The sequence below is a fragment of the Gossypium hirsutum genome, chromosome A02 (assembly GCF_007990345.1).
Source record: "Gossypium hirsutum isolate 1008001.06 chromosome A02, Gossypium_hirsutum_v2.1, whole genome shotgun sequence".
NCBI classification, from domain to species: domain Eukaryota; kingdom Viridiplantae; phylum Streptophyta; class Magnoliopsida; order Malvales; family Malvaceae; genus Gossypium; species Gossypium hirsutum.
Window position 1 is genome coordinate 89799811 of NC_053425.1, and position 18309 is coordinate 89818119.

The 18309-nt window shown below is 38.1% G+C and overlaps 1 protein-coding gene across 2 annotated transcripts; it reads left to right on the forward strand.

The window, feature by feature from the left end:
- Positions 1-5068: 5068 nt before the first annotated feature.
- Positions 5069-17309, forward strand: LOC107952407 (pleiotropic drug resistance protein 1). 2 transcript variants are annotated; one of them, XM_041086583.1, is made up of 24 exons: positions 5069-5470; positions 5698-5836; positions 11112-11185; positions 11263-11347; positions 11434-11593; positions 11689-11765; positions 11854-11907; positions 11994-12084; positions 12175-12476; positions 12574-12855; positions 12955-13271; positions 13392-13552; positions 13648-13751; positions 13834-13990; positions 14075-14203; positions 14284-14444; positions 14562-14894; positions 15132-15422; positions 15516-15599; positions 15681-15814; positions 15951-16178; positions 16268-16439; positions 16525-16779; positions 16869-17309. In XM_041086583.1, exons 1-24 carry the CDS (start codon positions 5133-5135, stop codon positions 17136-17138), a joined length of 4398 nt encoding a protein of 1465 aa, XP_040942517.1. In that variant the 5' UTR covers positions 5069-5132; the 3' UTR covers positions 17139-17309. The 2 variants fall into 2 exon arrangements, with proteins under 2 accessions (XP_040942517.1, XP_040942512.1); XM_041086578.1 differs by lacking the exons at positions 5069-5470; positions 5698-5836 and having other exon boundaries at positions 11053-11185.
- The last annotated feature ends 1000 nt before the right edge of the window (positions 17310-18309 follow it).

An 18309-nucleotide genomic window follows, 5' to 3' on the forward strand; every position in this document is an offset into this window, starting at 1 on the left:
AATATTTTAAAAAAATGGTTAGGGTCTTAGCTCCAATTCCGTAGTTTGATTTTTGGTATTTCTTGAACAGCAGACATATGACTCAAACATAGTACAACTTTCATTGCAAATGACCTTTTTTTTTATTTAAAAATTACTTTTAAATTATATTATTTTAATTTAAAAAGTTTTTTTTGGTGTAAAAACAAAATAAAATCAAAAAATAAAACCTAAATCAATATACTTTATTCAATCAACTTTCCTAAAGTTTGATCAATTTCTCTACTTGAATCTTGAATTGGATCCCGCAAATGTGAGTTGGCATACTGACTCGCCCAACAGACAGAAGTCTTGTTAGTTTCTGATAAACTCCATGTTAATCCTTGGAACACAAAGAAGTTCCTATTTTTCCATATTCGCAATGCGACTATCCCAAAAAAGGTAGGCCATGAAGTATTGGCCCATATAAGCCATTCGTTATGCTTTAAGTTTTCCTCCACCAGTTGAAAATATTATCATTTGAAAAGAACTGGTTTTGCCAACTTGGATGAGTAATGCTAAGCCAAATTTCTTTGATCGTGGAACAATCTCTAAGAGTGTGTAGAACATCTTCTGTATTATGTCGGCACATCGGACAGAAGGTGCTGTGATTGAGTCCTCTTCGTGCTCTCTCTAGATTGATGAGTAACCGTTGTTTACATGCTAACCATAGAAAAAATTGAATGCGTTGAGGACCTAGGTATTTCCAGATTGCCTTCCGTCTGGGATTCCGATTGTGCAATGAGTTTATTGTTAACATCTGGTAAGCATTTTTTATTGTAAATTTTCCAGAAGAGGCAGGCATCCATTTAATTTCATCAGCCCCTGCTGAGTGGCGTGGAGGAGGTAAATCAATAATTTTTTGTATTACTTCATCAGCTAGACTTTCTTTAAATGCTCCAATGTTCCAAGCCCCTTCTGTCGTTGTCATATCTTTGAGTAGGCAATCATTTATGGGCCTAGTTGAATTTTGGACATGGTTAATCAATGGTCCAACTGTAGGAATCCAGCAATCCTTCCAGCGTCAAATTTTCGTTCCTGATTTAATCGACCAACAGATATTTTCCTTTAACATTGGCCAAATCTTCTCAAGTGCTTTCCATAATGCGGAGCTATTGTTCCTACTTATGTCCTCAGGAATTATTTCTTTCACTCCATATTTTGAGCGTAATACACGCGTCCATAAGATATGTTGATTAGAAATAAGATTAATTCCTAATTTTAGCAGGTAAGCGCTATTTTGCTATTGTAGTCGTCTTAAGCCTAATCCACCGTATGTTCGGGGCTGGCATACTGTCCCCCAATCAACAAGTGCTAGTTTTCTGCCTCTCGTACTAGCTCCCCAAATGAACTGCCTTGCGAGACGTTCAATTTCATCACATACTCATTTTGGAATTTTTATGGATTGCATGAAATAATTAGGGATAGTTAAAAGAACTGATTGAACAAGGGTAAAACGTCCTGCAATGGATAATTGCTTTGCATCCCAGTTGCCTAGTCTTGACCGAACCTTATCAACAACAAATTTCATTGTGGATTTAGTGATTCGCTTGTGGAATAGAGGTATACCTAAATAATTTCCTAATTCTTGTACTTTCAAGTATCCCAAGATTCCGCCGAGTCTTGACCCAACCTTTTGCTTCAATACGATGTGAATGTTGGAATCCTAATTTGGCTATAATGTCATCTGCCTTACGACCACTCACTTTAGGTTCTAAAAGACCAATAATGTCCAGTCTAAAATCCATATTATATTCTCTAAAGATGCATGGAAATTTAGTATTTGCGCATCCTTGGCAGTTCCAAACAAAAAATGATAAATTTAAATTTAACTGAGAATTCATCTTAGATGACTTAAAGGGGCCATACTAAATTAATGTTTCTGCCGTGTGGCATTCTGGGTTTCTCTGCATCCGATTCCTAAAAAAGGTTTTTAAACACCCCAACCCCATCCCTTAGAAAGAAAAAGGTAGCCCCGAAGAAAGGAAAGAGCGAGATGGTGGTTTTTGTTGTTCCCGCGAAGCGAAGATCATTCGCCAAGCGAATGAAGTGGGTCAACCTCTTTTTTTTTTCGGCCAAACACTTTTTCTCGCTGGTCGAGCTTTCTCATTTGCTTCGTTAAGAAGTCCTTGTTTGACTTGCTCTTGCAATAGCTCTACCATATTGGTGATAGAATCTGCCAGTGGAACTTTGGGAGGTGACGTTTTGAATGGGCTATCTTTATTACGAATTACTCTTTTGAGTTTTTGGCCCTTGGAATTGTTATTTATTTTCCCTCCAGTGGCGCATGTTGAAGATGTGTTCTTCTTTGGCCCTATTTTATTTGTGAATTGCCCTCCTTGAATTTCCCCCAAAGCACCATTTTTTTAACGTTACTATTGAATGTTTAGATGGGTCTAACGCTCCAATAGTTGGGGTTACCGTAACTTCCAGCATCCTATCAGTAGTGGAGCTTTGACTCTGTTGTGAACCCAAAGTTGCTACTGATTGTGTGACATGAATTTTCCCTTCACATTGCACCGTATTGGTTATTTGGCCTTCCGTTCTGCTCATCACTGAGTTTTCTTCCAAATGTTGAGTCTGGGAAGCATTTGTGAAATTTATGTCTTCTCTTATGGCTCCATCAACTTCTGCCCCCTTTTTTGTATTATTTTTATTTTGTAGTGGATCTGATTGACTGTGGTCTCCTGGGTTGTACTTGTTTTGGTTTTCCTTAATGGGTGCCTTAGATTCTTTAATCTGGAAATAATTTTGATTATGCACACCTAGGCTTGATATAATTTCTTTACCAGGCCTTTTCCGAATTTGGCCTATTGGTGGTGCTCCATTCGGTGTTACCAAGGACTTTTCAGCAGACCTTGACTCCTTTTGGGTTTCATGGATCCTTCTCATGGACCCATTATCATGTAGATTTGGTTCGTCGTTTAGGGTTTTCAGTGCTTGAAACTGAGAGCTTCCAAGTCCCTTCTCTCTAACGGCGCTGTTGGTGTTACTCTTTCCTTTTGACCATCGCCGATTCCTTCTTTCCACAATCATCAAAGGACCATAAGCGTCGGATTTATCAGCGCCGTTGCTTCCTCCTGAATCAGGTCTGACTTCTTGGATTAGTTCGTGCTCCTTACTGCCTTATCCCATATCTTGTTGTTCAATCGTTGTCTTGGTGCAAATATCCTGTGTATGCCCATAATGGCCGCAAGAGAAACAGACCGTGGGTAAGTATTCATACTTGACTTTTTGCAGTAATCCATTGATAAAAACATGAGATATGAGAGCCTTCCCAAGATTCACATAGACCGCCATTCTTGCAAACCTTCCCCGAACGCCGTTATCAGTATTAAAATCCAATTTTGCAACCCTTCCTATTATTCCCCCTATTTCTCAGAGTATTTTCCTTTTGTAAATGTGCCCAGGCAAATCGGGTAGCCTTATCCAAGCCATGACCATATTCGGGTAGGGCTGCGAAGGACTGAAATCCATATGAACAGTTAAGTATTGGCCATATACTACCCATGGCCCTTGACTTAATACCTTTTCACAATCGGCTGGATTCTGGAACTTGGCTAAGTAGTAGCCGTTTTCGATGTCCATTAAACAAAACGGTTGACTCGGGCGCCATAAAGAATGGATCTTGTTTGTAGAGTTGCGTATCCGATGTTTCTACCTAATAACTTTATAACCACGGTATGTTCCATATCTTTTATGAGTATTTGGTTAATCCGGTCAAAGAAAGCCGGTATACCGTTGACCGAGGATCTGACAATATCTCCGTCAAGAATATCTAGGTCATCATCGTCTTCTTCTTTAGATGATGGTTCTGCTTTTTCGTCACCTCTTAAGCCTGTACCCATGAGGCGATCTTTCCAGGACCTAGGTCTGTCTGGAGCCGAAACAGCGTCCATGGCCACATCTGCATTGCCTTCTTGATTATTGATTATTTCAATTCTTGATAGTCGACTATCTCTTCTCCCTTCTCCAATTTTCTCTCGCTCTTCAGACTCCATTCACAAATTTCTATCAATTTAAAAAGTTAATAATATAAACTATAAAGACAAATTTAAGATTAAATTTGAATTTTAATGAATGTAAAGAAAAGCAGCATAATATGATGCCCCACGTGTCAATGAAAGGAAGTCCCTTTGAACCTTCCTCTTATTAAATTGTATGTAATGAAAAAAAGAAGTCAATTCCCAGTCTTTCTTACTACTCTCATTCCTTGTTCTTCAAGGTGTGTTATTATTATTATTATTATTATTACTTTAGTCCTAGAATGACATCATTGGTGATCTTTTTAATAATTTGTTATTTCTTATCTTTTTTATTTTTTGCTAATATTAAATATTTTGTAATGTTTATTTCAACTCTTTAGATTCAAATTTCTATTATTTTAAAGTTAGAATTAATAGAATTTATTAGTAATGTTTATTTTACTTGCTTCTAATTTTAATCCATAATATTATTTATTGGTTTATGTTATTATGCAAAAGCACAACAAAAATGTTATCATTTAGGTAAAGTGAAATTTACCTTAAAATAAATTATTGAAAAAAATTAATAGTAGCTGGTACTTAAATACGTTAAAAACACTCAATAGATTTTTTCTTCTTTCCATTAAAGTATCCATAGCTCAGCAATTATGTCATCTAAGCATATTACAAGATCATCCATTTTGTGCATTTGCTTCGTTTATGGTTATAAATCAATGGATTAGGATATTCTTAAAATATGGTTATAAATCAATTTGGAAATCCATTGCTAAATTTTAAACACGTTAACTTTCGACACCCTATCAACGGTTAAAGTATGTTTGGTGAATATAAGCATGGTTTCAAGATGTTGGTGATTTAAATATGTTGAGATTAACAGTAAAAGAGGAAAAGTAAAAGACAAATAATATTCCATAACTCAATCCATGCAAAACAAAGGTGGAAAATTTTGAAGTTTGACATATGAAAGAGAAAGAAGGGCGGCCAGCAACCATGCATTGCCATTGCCCTTACTCCTTATATATATGCCAAACATTAGTTTTGTTGCAACAGGCTCTCCCTTTTAACTTCATTCTCATTTCTTTTCCTTCTTTCATTGGGAAGGATCAAGTATTGATATTGTTTTGGGTAATGGAGGGCGTTAATATTTATGAAGCGAGTAGTAGTTTAAAGAGAAGTATAGGCTCTGGTATTTCTTCCATATGGAGGAACAATGGCGTCCAAGTTTTCTCGAGATCTTCTCGAGATGAAGACGATGAAGAAGCTTTAAAGTGGGCTGCACTTGAGAAACTACCCACTGTTGCTCGTCTAAGGAAAGGTATATTGGCCAGCTCTCAAGGTGATGCCAATGAAATCGATGTTCTAGATATTGGATGGCAAGAAAGGAAGGCTTTGCTTGAGAGGTTGATCAAAGTTGCTGAGGAAGATAATGACAAGTTTTTATTCAAGCTCAAGAATCGTATCGATAGGTATGGAATTTTTGTGTTTTTAATGTTTGCAGGAGACAAACTCACACTATGCCTATTGAATGGAATAGAGTAACAAATAGAGTCATAAGAGAGACTGTAAAAGATTATTTCAGAAAAAAAATGATTTGTAAAAGAAAAAGTTGTAGCTGAAGATTCATTCAATAGTTCCCGAACAGTGAAAATTTTGAACCAAACATAATGTCTGTTTTTGCATTGGAAATCCTCAGGGTTGGCATCGATCTTCCCACAATTGAAGTCAGATTCCAACGTCTAAATATTGAAGCTCAAGCTTACGTAGGAAGCGATGCTTTGCCTACAGTTATTAATTTTTGTTGGAACAATGGCAGCAGCAAACATCAAAACAAAGTTGCAGCTCAGTGTTTGCAAGACTGAAGCAAGAAGAATCGAGGCAAAGCAAAGCAAAAATTTTGGTCAAAAATCAAAATACTCAGCAATGTTGTGACTGAACATTCATCATTTTTCATTCAACTTGAAATATATAAAAGAGTTACATTGTACATTGACAGTTACCTAATGTATTTAACTGCCCCAACTAATACAAACCTAATCACTAGCCAAAAATAATCAAACATAGCTGACCAATCAGCCATTACATCAAAAGGTCTTGTCACTAACTTAAGTTTAACTAGCATTACAAACAAACTAAAGTTGAACTGAACCAAATTACATCAAAACAAAGCAGCAAAGTTGGTTGCTTCATTCGGTTCAAAAACCATTCGTGCGCACCAAGCAAAATGAGCTGAGCTCGATAGCTGCTGGTCTCGACAGTAGCAAGCTTTTGGCTCCATGTTGCATTGCAGTCCAGCTTTCAACACTCCTCCTTGGACTGTATGCAACACATTCCAATTGCACTTCTCAAAGATTCAAATCGAGCAGCCCCTAAGGGCTTGGTCATTATGTCAGCCAATTGTGCTCCTGAGCTGCAATGCACAAGGCTGACTTCCTTTGCTTGTTCAGCCTCTCTAACAAAATGCAATTTGATCTTAAAATGCTTAGTCTTGCCATGGAACACAGGGTTCTTGGCTATTGCAACTGCAGACTGATTGTCCACCCAGATTTCAGTTGCTTCATCTTGAGTTTCATTAAGGTCATAAAGCAGCTTTCTTAGCCAAATGGCCTGATTAACTGCTCCTGCTGCAGCAATGTACTCTGCTTCAGCTGTGGACTGAGCAACAGTTTGTTGCTTCTTAGAACTCCAGCAAAACATGCCCGATCCAAGTGTGAAGAAGTATCCAGAGGTACTCTTCATGTCATCGAGAGATCCTGCCCAGTCGCTGTCAGAGTAGCCTTCTAGTTTCAGTTGGTTCTGACTTTCAAACATTACACCAAAACTAGCAGTGCCCTTGATGTATCTAAGGATCCTCTTTGCTGCCTTCAAATGTGCCTCATTGCAACAATGCATAAATCTCGATAACAGGCTGACACCAAACATGATATCTGGCCTGGTTGCTGTTAGATACAACAGACAACCAACTAGGCTTCGATAGTGCCTCTCATCAACCCTCTGCTGATCACCACTGCTAGTCAGCTTTTCTCCTTGAGCCACAGGTGTGCTGACTGCTTTACAGTTATGCATGCAAAATTTGTCTAGGATCTTCAAAGCAAATGAGTGTTGGCTGATGAAGATACCTCGATCAGATTGGTGCACTTCCATGCCAAGGAAGTAAGTCATGATCCCCAAATCTGTCATCTCAAACACTTGCTGCATTTGGACCTTGAACTGATCAATGAGCTCGATTTTGCTCCCTGTCACAAGCAAATCATCCACATACAAGGAGACTATCAGCAAGGTTTCATGTTCTGACCTTTTAACATATAGAGTAGGCTCACTAAGGCTCTTTACAAATCCAAGTTTGGTCAGGTAGGCATCAACTCTATCATACCAGGCCCTTGGTGCCTGTTTCAGGCCATAGAGGGCCTTTCTCAACTTATACACTTTGTCTTCATGTCCAACAACTTCAAAACCTTCAGGTTGCTCGATGAAGATCTCCTCCTTGAAAAAACCATTTAGGAATGCTGATTTGACATCCAATTGGTGAACTCTCCACTGCTTCTGAGCTGCTAAAGCAAACAGCAGCTTAATTGTATCCAGTCTTGCCACTGGAGCAAAAGTTTCTAGGTAGTCAACACCATACTGCTAACTGTAGCCTTTCACCACAAGCCTGGCCTTGTGCTTGTTCAGTGAGCCATCAGCATTGTACTTGGCCCGATATACCCATTTAACTCCTATGACCCTCTTGTGTTCTGGTCTGCTCACCAACTCCCAAGTCTGATTTTTGTTGATCATTTCCAACTCAGCTTCCATAGCTTTCATCCAGCTTCTATTTTTAGCAGCCTCTTCAAAGTCTGAGGGCTCAATCACAGCAACATTGCACCTCTGATAAACATCAACCAAAGTTCTGGTGCCCCTCACTGGTATATCATCGACAGCATCATTACTTGGTCCTTCTTCTGCAGGTTCAGCAACCAAGTCTAACTGGTCCAATTCAGACAAGTCAGCCACAACACTATTCCAATTCCACACCTTTTCCTCATCAAACTTAACATCCCTGCTGACTAAAACCTTCTTTGTTGTAGGATCATACACTCTATAGCCCTTCTTGTTGCTGCTGTAGCCAACAAAAATTCCTGGAGTTGCTCTGCTCTCAAGCTTGGTCCTTTTCTCTACTGGAATAAGTGCATAACATACACAGCCAAACACTTTTAAGTGTGTTACCACATGTTTGACTCCATGCCAAGCCTCAAAAGGAGTCTTATCCTTGACTGCTCTAGTTGGCAGCCTGTTGAGCAGATACACTGAGGTGTTGACTGCCTCAGCCCAAAACTGACTTGGAAGCTTGCCTTGAAACAAGAGGCACCTGGCCATGTTCAGTACAGTCCTATTCTTTCTCTCACAGACTCCATTCTGTTGAGGAGTATAGACTGTTGTGAGCTGATGGTGAATCCCAGCACTGTCACAAAGCTTCTGAAATCTCTCAGACACATATTCAGATCCATTATCAGTCCTCAAGGCTCTAATTTTGCAGCCTGACTGATTTTCAGCATAAGCCTTGAATTTGCAGAAAGCTTCAAACACTTCTGACTTTTGCTTCAAGAAGTAGACCCAGCACAACCTTGTTAAATCATCTATAAACAAGGCAAAGTACCTGTTCTCACTGATTGAAGGTGTTCTCATAGGGCCACAAACATCAGAGTGCACCAATTCGAGCTTGTCTTGAGCTCTCCAAGCACTGTCAGCAGGAAAAGGCAGTCTAGCCTGCTTACCAAGCTGACAAACCTCACAAACATTCCCACTAGCTTCAATTTTTGAAATGTCATCAACCAGATTCAGCCTATGTAACAGATCGATGGATCTAAAATTTGCATGGCCTAGTCTCCTATGCCACAAGTCAGTGCTTTCAACAAGGCTGGTATATGCCTTTCTTTCTATTTGGCTAACATCCAGCATGAAGCACCTATCAGTCATAGAGACTGTGACTAACTCCAGACCATTCATGTCTTGAACAATACAACAACCATCCTTAAAAACCAATGTATAGCCCTTTTCAACTAATTGGCCTACACTAAGCAAATTCTGATCTAAGTCAAGTACAAAAAACACATCTGAGATCAGCTTGTTACCTGAACCAGTGCTAATCAACACACTGCCCTTGCCTTTAGCCTCAATCAGCCTACCATCTCCAATTCTAATCCTCGAGTGGAAGCTTCTGTCTAGGCTTTTGAACAGCTTCTCATCTGCTGCCATATGGTGTGAGCAGCCACTGTCTAGTAGCCAATCATTGCTGGCCTTGGTTGTGCCAACAAAACAAGTTGCTGTGAACACTTGCTCCTCCTGAGCTTGAATGTCCTCAGCAGGTCTAGCTTGTTGCAGAGTAGCCTCCCTTGGTTTGCCCTTGCACACCTTCTCCACATGGCCAAACTGTTTGCATTTTCTACACTGAATATCTGGCCTAAACCAGCAATACTTTTCTGAATGTGTTGTCTTCTTGCAATGAACACATGGTGGGAACACCCTTTTTGCTTCATCTCTTCTTGACTTGACCCTTCTATTGTGCCAAGGCTTCTTGCCTTTTGCACTCACACTCGAGCCTTCACTGGCTTTAGCCTGGAAAGCAGCTTCAGGATTCTCCTCCTGCCTATTTGCCCTCCTTTGCTCAAGTGCATATAGGGAATTTATCAGCTCAGACAATGAAATGGCTGATAAGTCCCTCGAGTCCTCAAGTGAAGAGATTTTAGACTCAAATTTCTCAGGGAGAGTTGTAATAACCTTTTCAACAACTCTGCTCTCTGTGAAGTCCACTCCCAGGAGCCTAATGCTGTTGACAATGGCCATTATCCTGTCTGAGTACTGCTTGATGGTCTCAGACTCCTTCATCTTCAAATTTTCAAAGTCTCTCCTGAGGTTGATTACTTGCTGTTGCCTTGTCTTATCAGTCCCCATGAACTCCTCCTTCAGCTTCTCCCAAGCCTGCTTAGGTGAGTCACAGGCCATGATGCGAGTAAATATCACATCAGAGACTCCATTTTGCAAGCAGGCCATAGCCTTATGCTTCTTGGCTCGCTCCTCAGTATGTTGCCTCATCTGTGCAATGGTGGGATTGGCTCTCAATGGAGGTGGTTCAGCATCATTCTCGATCACACTCCAAAGATCATGTGCCTGGAGATAAGTCTTCATTTTAACTATCCAAATGTGATAGTTTTCTCCAGTGAACACTGGTGGAGGTGGTGGAGTGAAACTCATTCTGCTAAACTGATTTTAAATGCTTCAATCTTACCAAATTTTGAACTTGCTGTTGGTTTTGATTCGAACACAACAGATTGCATACAAAGGCCCCTCAAAGACTCGGGCTCATGATACCATTTGTTGGAACAATGGCAGCAGCAAACATCAAAACAAAGTTGCAGCTCAGTGTTTGCAAGACTGAAGCAAGAAGAATCGAGGCAAAGCAAAGCAAAAATTTTGGTCAAAAATCAAAATACTCAGCAATGTTGTGACTGAACATTCATCATTTTTCATTCAACTTGAAATATATAAAAGAGTTACATTGTACATTGACAGTTACCTAATGTATTTAACTGCCCCAACTAATACAAACCTAATCACTAGCCAAAAATAATCAAACATAGCTGACCAATCAGCCATTACATCAAAAGATCTTGTCACTAACTTAAGTTTAACTAGCATTACAAACAAACTAAAGTTGAACTGAACCAAATTACATCAAAACAAAGCAGCAAAGTTGGTTGCTTCATTCGGTTCAAAAACCATTCGTGCGCACCAAGCAAAATGAGCTGAGCTCGATAGCTGCTGGTCTCGACAGTAGCAAGCTTTTGGCTCCATGTTGCATTGCAGTCCAGCTTTCAACAATTTTGTCACTAATATATTTGAGGTACGTTCCAACCTGGGATGGAATTACATTTTTCTTTGATCATTTCATTTCGAAATATTTAATAATTATAGTTTAAATTTAAATGTAATTCTAAAAAAATTAAAATAATTAAGATAAAGATAAATACTAATCCCTACGCTTCCTAGAGGAGCCGAAACACACAGGAATCACCTTAATGTTTGTTTCCTGACATTCAATTTGTATTGTGATTAAAGAGCTGCTTGATTGAGATGGGCATTCTTTCTAGTAGAAAGAAAAAGCTGACAATCCTCAAAGACGTCAGTGGAATCATTAAGCCCGGCAGGTAACATGAAGATTTGATTTTTACTGATAAATTTAAAGTTTGGGTCCCATGAAATTAATCAAGTTTTTTTTCTTCAGGATGACATTGCTTTTGGGTCCTCCAAGTTCTGGGAAAACCACTCTCTTGTTGGCTTTAGCTGGGAAGCTTGATACTGCTCTTAAGGTGCTCTACAAAAGTTCACTTTGGTTCAATGCGTTGGATGTTGTCTTTAATTTTATTTATAATTATCAAGTTAAATTCTCTTGAAGTGTTCTGGGACAGTGACCTACAATGGGCATGAGATGAATGAGTTTGTGCCCCAGAGAACAGCTGCCTATATTAGTCAACATGATCTTCATATAGGAGAAATGACAGTGAGGGAAACTTTGGCCTTTTCTGCGAGATGTCAAGGCGTTGGAGATCGTTACAGTTAGTTTTGTTTGATTTTCGACCATTCTTATTTGGTATTTCACATTTTCTTTATTCTACAGAGCATGAAAGTTTGTTGTTTTGGGTGTTTACAGATATGTTGGCAGAATTATCAAGAAGAGAGAAACAAGCAAATATTAAACCTGATCCTGATATTGATGTCTTCATGAAGGTAAGAACCAATTAATATTATTTTTATGTTTCAATTGTAGAAAGAATTAAACTAGTGGTCTTGATTCACTTCACTTTTAAAATTTCAGGCAGCAGCAACAGAAGGTCAAGAGGCAAATGTTATTACAGATTACATTCTAAAGGTAATGTTAAAGAAATCTGAAATATATCCAAGCACTAAGATAAATATATATATACTTATTGAACTCCTTTGGCATGAAATTTTCAGGTTTTAGGATTGGAAATATGTGCAGACACTATGGTAGGTGATGAAATGTTAAGGGGTATATCTGGTGGACAAAAGAAGCGTGTCACCACAGGTAACTGATAAAATCAATTAAACCATTGGTTCCATTACCAAAGGAGCCTCAATTTTTTATCATGCAATCCATTTCTGTCAATGAAATTAGGTGAAATGCTGGTTGGACCGGCAAGGGCACTATTTATGGATGAGATATCTACTGGTCTAGATAGCTCTACAACTTTCCAGATTGTGAACTCCCTCAAGCAAACTGTTCATATCCTTAACGGAACTGCAGTCATTTCTCTTCTCCAACCAGCACCAGAGACTTATGATCTTTTCGATGACATTATTCTCATTTCCGATGGCCGGATAGTATATCAGGGTCCTCGTGAACACGTGCTGAGCTTCTTCGAATCTATGGGCTTCAGGTGTCCTGAAAGAAAAGGCATTGCAGACTTCTTGCAAGAAGTAAGTCTTGACATTGGTTTTCTTTTCTTTTTCTTTTTGTTTTTTTATTGGGACATAGTTCCTTTTATATCATATTACCTAACTTTCTTCATTACAGGTTACATCAAGGAAAGATCAAATGCAGTATTGGGCACGTAGAGATCAACCTTACAGGTTTGTCACGACCGATGAGTTTGCTGAGGCATTTCAATCTTTCCATGTTGGATTGCAACTTGAAGATGAACTTCGGACTCCATTTGAGAAAACAAAGAGCCACCCCTCTGCTTTGACAACCAAAAAATATGGTGTTGGAAAGTGGAAGTTGCTGAAAGCTTGCGTCTCAAGGGAGTTTCTGCTAATGAAGAGAAACTCTTTTGTCTACATCTTCAAGTTTATTCAGGTGAGTGCTAAAGAAAGTTGATTCTTGCACTGTAATTGTAATGGTTTTTATAACAAGAAAATGACTAACTTCCTTTTTGTTTTTTTCTTTCATTACTAGCTTACATTTATGGCAATAGTTACTATGACTCTCTTTTTGAGAACTGAGATGAACCGAGATTCAATTGCTGAGGGAGGAATCTATATGGGGGCCATTTTTTTTGGCTTGATTATGGTCATGTTTAATGGAATGTCTGAGCTTTCTATGACCATTGCTAAGCTTCCTGTCTTTTACAAGCAAAGAGACCTGTTATTCTTTCCTGCATGGGTATATGCTCTACCATCATGGATACTCAAGATTCCCATCACATTTGTAGAAGTTGCCCTATGGGTATTTCTCACCTATTATGTCATCGGATTTGATCCAAATGTTCAAAGGTAAACAAATGAAATGGAAATAAAATTTTAGATGGAACCTTAAGTAGCAGTGTACATATGTATATAGTTTCTTATTAGCTCATGATCCAAATTGATGTGTAAGCAACTTGTCTGGTGCAGGTTTTTTAGGCAATACTTCGCACTCGTTCTCGCTAACCAGATGTCTTCGGGGTTGTTTCGCTTCATTGCAGCAACTGCTAGAAACATGATTGTTGCTAACACTTTTGGCTCATTTGCTTTGCTCGTACTTTTTGCATTGAGTGGCTTTGTCCTATCACGAGGCATGATAAGTCTTAGACACGTCATCAGACTTCAAACTTTTATTGAAAATTAAACTTTTCTTTTTCTAATCCATTTTCTTTTGTTAATGTCACAGATGACATAAAGAGCTGGTGGATATGGGGTTACTGGATTTCTCCTATGATGTATGGACAAACCGCATTGATGGTTAATGAATTCCGTGGGAACCAGTGGAGTCATGTAAGGCTTGGAATTTGCAATGTTTATGGTTTTGCTTTTATCCTTGAACAATCATCTGATTATATGTTATTTCATATCGAAGTCTCTTCCGGGTTCAACCGAAGCAGCAGGAATCGATGTTTTGAAGTCCAGGGATTTCTTTCAAGAACCAAAATGGTATTGGATAGGTGTAGGAGGATTGATTGGTTTCATAATATTGTTCAACTTTTTTTTCACTGTGGCTCTCACCTATCTAAATCGTGAGTATAGCTTTGTCTATTTAAAACTTATTCCTCTTCATAATGGAGAGCTAATCTTTTACATTTTATCAAATAATCATGCAGCATTTGGGAGTTCAAGGGCTGTAATTTCAGAACAAACGGAAAGCCATGAACAAACCGATGGAGTTGGAGTTGGTGGAAGCATACAGTTAACAAACAATGAAAGTAGCTCAAATAATGTAACTAGCTCAGGTATTAGAACTCACTTATATTTGTATCCGTGTTTTTGTTTACAGGGCATTAAGTAGAATACTGATCCAATTGATATGCAGCGATTCGAGAGGAGGTTCAAAGAAGCATCTCATCGAAGTCCTCGTCTGTGACTGAGGCAACTATCGGGACCATTTCCATCAAGAAAAAGGGCATGGTTCTTCCATTTGAGCCACATTCCATCACATTTGATAACGTTGTTTATTCTGTTGATATGCCGCAGGTAACATAAGGTTCCGTGTATAAATTCCATATATGTTCAATGGTTGGATTATATTCTGTTTGTTGTTAATGTGCTCTACAGATATAAAAGTTTGTTCGATTCATTTAAAAATTTCAGGAAATGAAAGAACAAGGTATTACTGAAGATAGGTTGGTGCTACTGAAGGGTGTTAGTGGTCCTTTCAGACCAGGCGTTCTTACAGCTCTAATGGGTGTTAGTGGTGCGGGCAAAACCACTCTTATGGATGTGCTTGCTGGTAGAAAAACCGGTGGTTATATAGATGGGAACATCACTATTTCAGGTTTCCCGAAGAAACAAGAAACATTTGCTCGAGTATCTGGATACTGTGAACAAAATGATATTCACTCTCCTCATGTCACAGTGTACGAGTCTTTGCTCTATTCTGCTTGGCTTCGACTACCTGCTGAAGTTAAAGCTGAAACTAGAAAGGTTGGCATTCATCTTTAAGCTATTTCTTGTCTCTAAATATTTTTTGATATATGTCTAGAGGTTTCTACTAAGATAATCCAGTAGGCACAATTCGATCATGAACTCCAAGGACTTATAAAAGTTGAGAAGTTCTTAGTTTTGACACCCCTTCATTGCCTACTGATAGAGTCCAACAAAATAACCCATTTTTCTTAATGATCATTTTGGTATGGCTTAAGTTAATGCTTTTGTTTCCAGATGTTCATTGAGGAAGTCATGGAACTCGTGGAATTGAATCCGTTAAGGCAAGCAATAGTTGGTTTACCTGGTGTAAATGGTTTATCAACTGAACAGCGAAAGAGGCTTACAATTGCAGTTGAGCTTGTGGCAAACCCTTCGATCATTTTCATGGACGAGCCAACTTCAGGGCTTGATGCAAGAGCCGCGGCAATTGTTATGAGAACAGTTAGGAACACGGTGGACACCGGAAGAACAGTTGTATGTACTATTCATCAGCCAAGTATTGACATATTTGAAGCATTTGATGAGGCAAGGAACTTGAAAATCAATTAAAAAAGAATTTACTGTGCTTTTGTTGGTTCTTCATACGAGTTTATATATTAATAAAACATGTAATTGCAGCTATTCCTTATGAAGCGAGGAGGACAAGAAATATATGTCGGGCCATTAGGACACCATTCTAAGCATCTTATCAAGTACTTCGAGGTATGATGAAATGAAGAACCTCAAATTAAAAAATTTAATATACGTTATTTATTTAACACTATAGTGTTCATCTTTCTACAGGGAATTCAAGGAGTTAGCAAAATCAAAGATGGATATAATCCCGCGACTTGGATGTTAGAAGTTACCACAACAGCGCAAGAATTAGCTTTAGGTGTTGATTTTACTGTTATCTACAAAAATTCAGATCTGTACAGGTAATGATAAGATACTCAGACTTGACCTTGCAACAAAAAGTTATATGGTGGTCCAGTTAATTACTTTAATTCAGCACAAGATCGACATCGGAGATAACTAACTCAAATTTGATACTAATGTATGCCATTTGTTCAGGAGAAACAAAGTTCTTATTGAAGACTTAAGCAAGCCTGCTCCTGGTTCAAAGGAACTCCATTTTCCAACTCAATACTCTCAGTCATTCTTGACTCAGTGTGTAGCTTGCTTATGGAAGCAACACTGGTCATATTGGCGCAACCCACCATATACCGCTGTTAGATTTCTTTTTACAACTGTAATAGCATTGATGTTTGGGACAATGTTCTGGGACCTGGGCTCAAAAATGTAAGCTAGAAGTCAAAACCACAAAAGCTGAAGCTTCAAAGTTGGTTTCAATTAACTTCTTTTAACTGTCATATTGTGGAATATTACAGGAATAGGGGACAAGATTTAACCAATGCAATGGGTTCAATGTATGCTGCTGTACTTTTCCTTGGCGTCCAAAATTCTTCATCTGTGCAGCCTGTTGTTGCTGTTGAAAGAACGGTCTTTTATCGAGAAAGAGCTGCTGGAATGTATTCTGCCATGCCATATGCCATTTGGCAGGTAAAGTTTCAGTGATTTGGAAAACTTGTAAAAGTTTCAAAATGGTTAAGAAAGTTAAACAAACTTCCATTCTTGTAAATTGTAGGTCATTATTGAGATGCCTTACATTTTTATTCAAGCTGCTACGTATGGCCTAATAGTCTATGCTATGATCGGATTCGAGTGGACCGCTGCAAAGTTCTTCTGGTATCTCTTCTTCATGTACTTTACCTTATTGTACTTCACCTTCTATGGCATGATGGCCGTTGCTGTTACGCCAAACTACCACATTGCGTCAATTGTTTCTGCTGCATTCTACGGAATATGGAACCTCTTTTCAGGGTTCATCATCCCACGACCGGTAAGTTTTTTTCTTTCATCATGTGATTTTCCATTTTTCAAGTTCATATAGATTTCTTGAAAAGTTTTTTAACTTGTTGGATTTTGCAGAGCATGCCTGTATGGTGGCAATGGTACTATTGGGCTTGTCCAGTAGCATGGACCTTGTACGGATTGTTTGTTTCTCAATTTGGAGATATAAAAACACCCCTTGAAGATGGAGACTTTGTTGGTCAGTCAGTGGAACAATATTTGAGAAGTCGATACGGTTTCAGACATGATTTTCTGGGAGTTGTAGTAGCTGTAATTCTTGGTTTGGCTGTTCTATTTGCTTCCATCTTTACTGTGTCCATTAAGCTCTTTAATTTCCAAAGACGTTAGAATTTATGATTTCCATCTTTGAACTGTTTAAGGTCGAGTTTTTATTTATTAATTTTATGCCATTTTAATTTTTGTAACATACAAATTCTTTCATTGTAACTGGAGATTTTGTTGTAATAAAATATGAAATAGTGAAATCCCTTTATATATATAAAATAAAGAGTGAATTACAGTAAGCCAGAAACAAGATTAGAAATAGATGGTAAAAAAATTATGTAATCAAATTTGATCAACAATTGTAATAGGAACAATATCAAACACAAGACCTAAACGGCTTATTAAATATAAATGTTACAAAATCTTCACCTAAATCAAAGGCGGACTATAAGAAACTTGGAAGCCACGTGGCTGCTGTGAAACCTACCCAAAACAATTTCTTGTCAAATCTTTTTACATCAAAAAGCTCTCCTTAGGACTGAATACAACCACCTCCAATCACATCCTACCATAACTTTACCTTTGCCCTGACCCAAAAGGGTACTCTTTTGGTGAAGCCTATAAACCTTCTCTGCCAGTACCAAGGGGGCCTATGAATATTATTCTAACTCTTTGTAATTGTAGTAGCTGTCAGACTATTGTGTGAATCACTTGCAATCTCTTTTCACCAAACCTTGTCTTAACAATTAGTTACACAATAAAAACACACCTTCAAAATCATAACTTTTTTACTTAGGGGCGTAACATCACGAAATTAGGTGTCTTGGACCCTGCCAACATCTTTTGCAAATACTATGAACTGTTTAAAAACTTTGTACAGAAGATTATATAATTTTAGATTCTAGAAAAAGTTTTATTATAAAAAGAGAGACTATTATTTTTTAGTTTGCTATTAGCACTATACTAACAAGAAAGTTTTTAGTGATCCCCTTATATAAGGTGTATTAACGAAACTTTATTTTTTAATTTGTTGACTCACTTTTTTCTAATTTAAATAAAAAAATGAAAAAAAAATTTACTATCCCCAACACTCCTCTAAACAACAATAAAAGGAGATGAACGGGACAAAGAATCAAGAAAGATGAAGAACAACAAATTCGAGTGAATTAAATAGTGTAATTCAATTGTTTATTACTTTTTCAATTCCTCTTTATTTTATTATTTACCAAATCTTATTTTAATTGCAAGGATTAACTCTCAAAGCAAGAGGAGAGTAGAGGAGAGTACATTTGCT

What these genes read in the sequence shown, in the direction of transcription:
- LOC107952407 (XM_041086583.1), top strand. Translation starts at nt 5,133, where the DNA reads ATGGAGGGCGTTAATATTTATGAAGCGAGTAGTAGTTTAAAGAGAAGT. An exon ending in TTGCAGACTTCTTGCAAGAA is followed by an intron (nt 12,477 to 12,573) that starts GTAAGTCTTGAC and finishes TCTTCATTACAG; the next exon opens with GTTACATCAAGGAAAGATCA. An exon ending in TATTTGAAGCATTTGATGAG is followed by an intron (nt 15,423 to 15,515) that starts GCAAGGAACTTG and finishes ATGTAATTGCAG; the next exon opens with CTATTCCTTATGAAGCGAGG.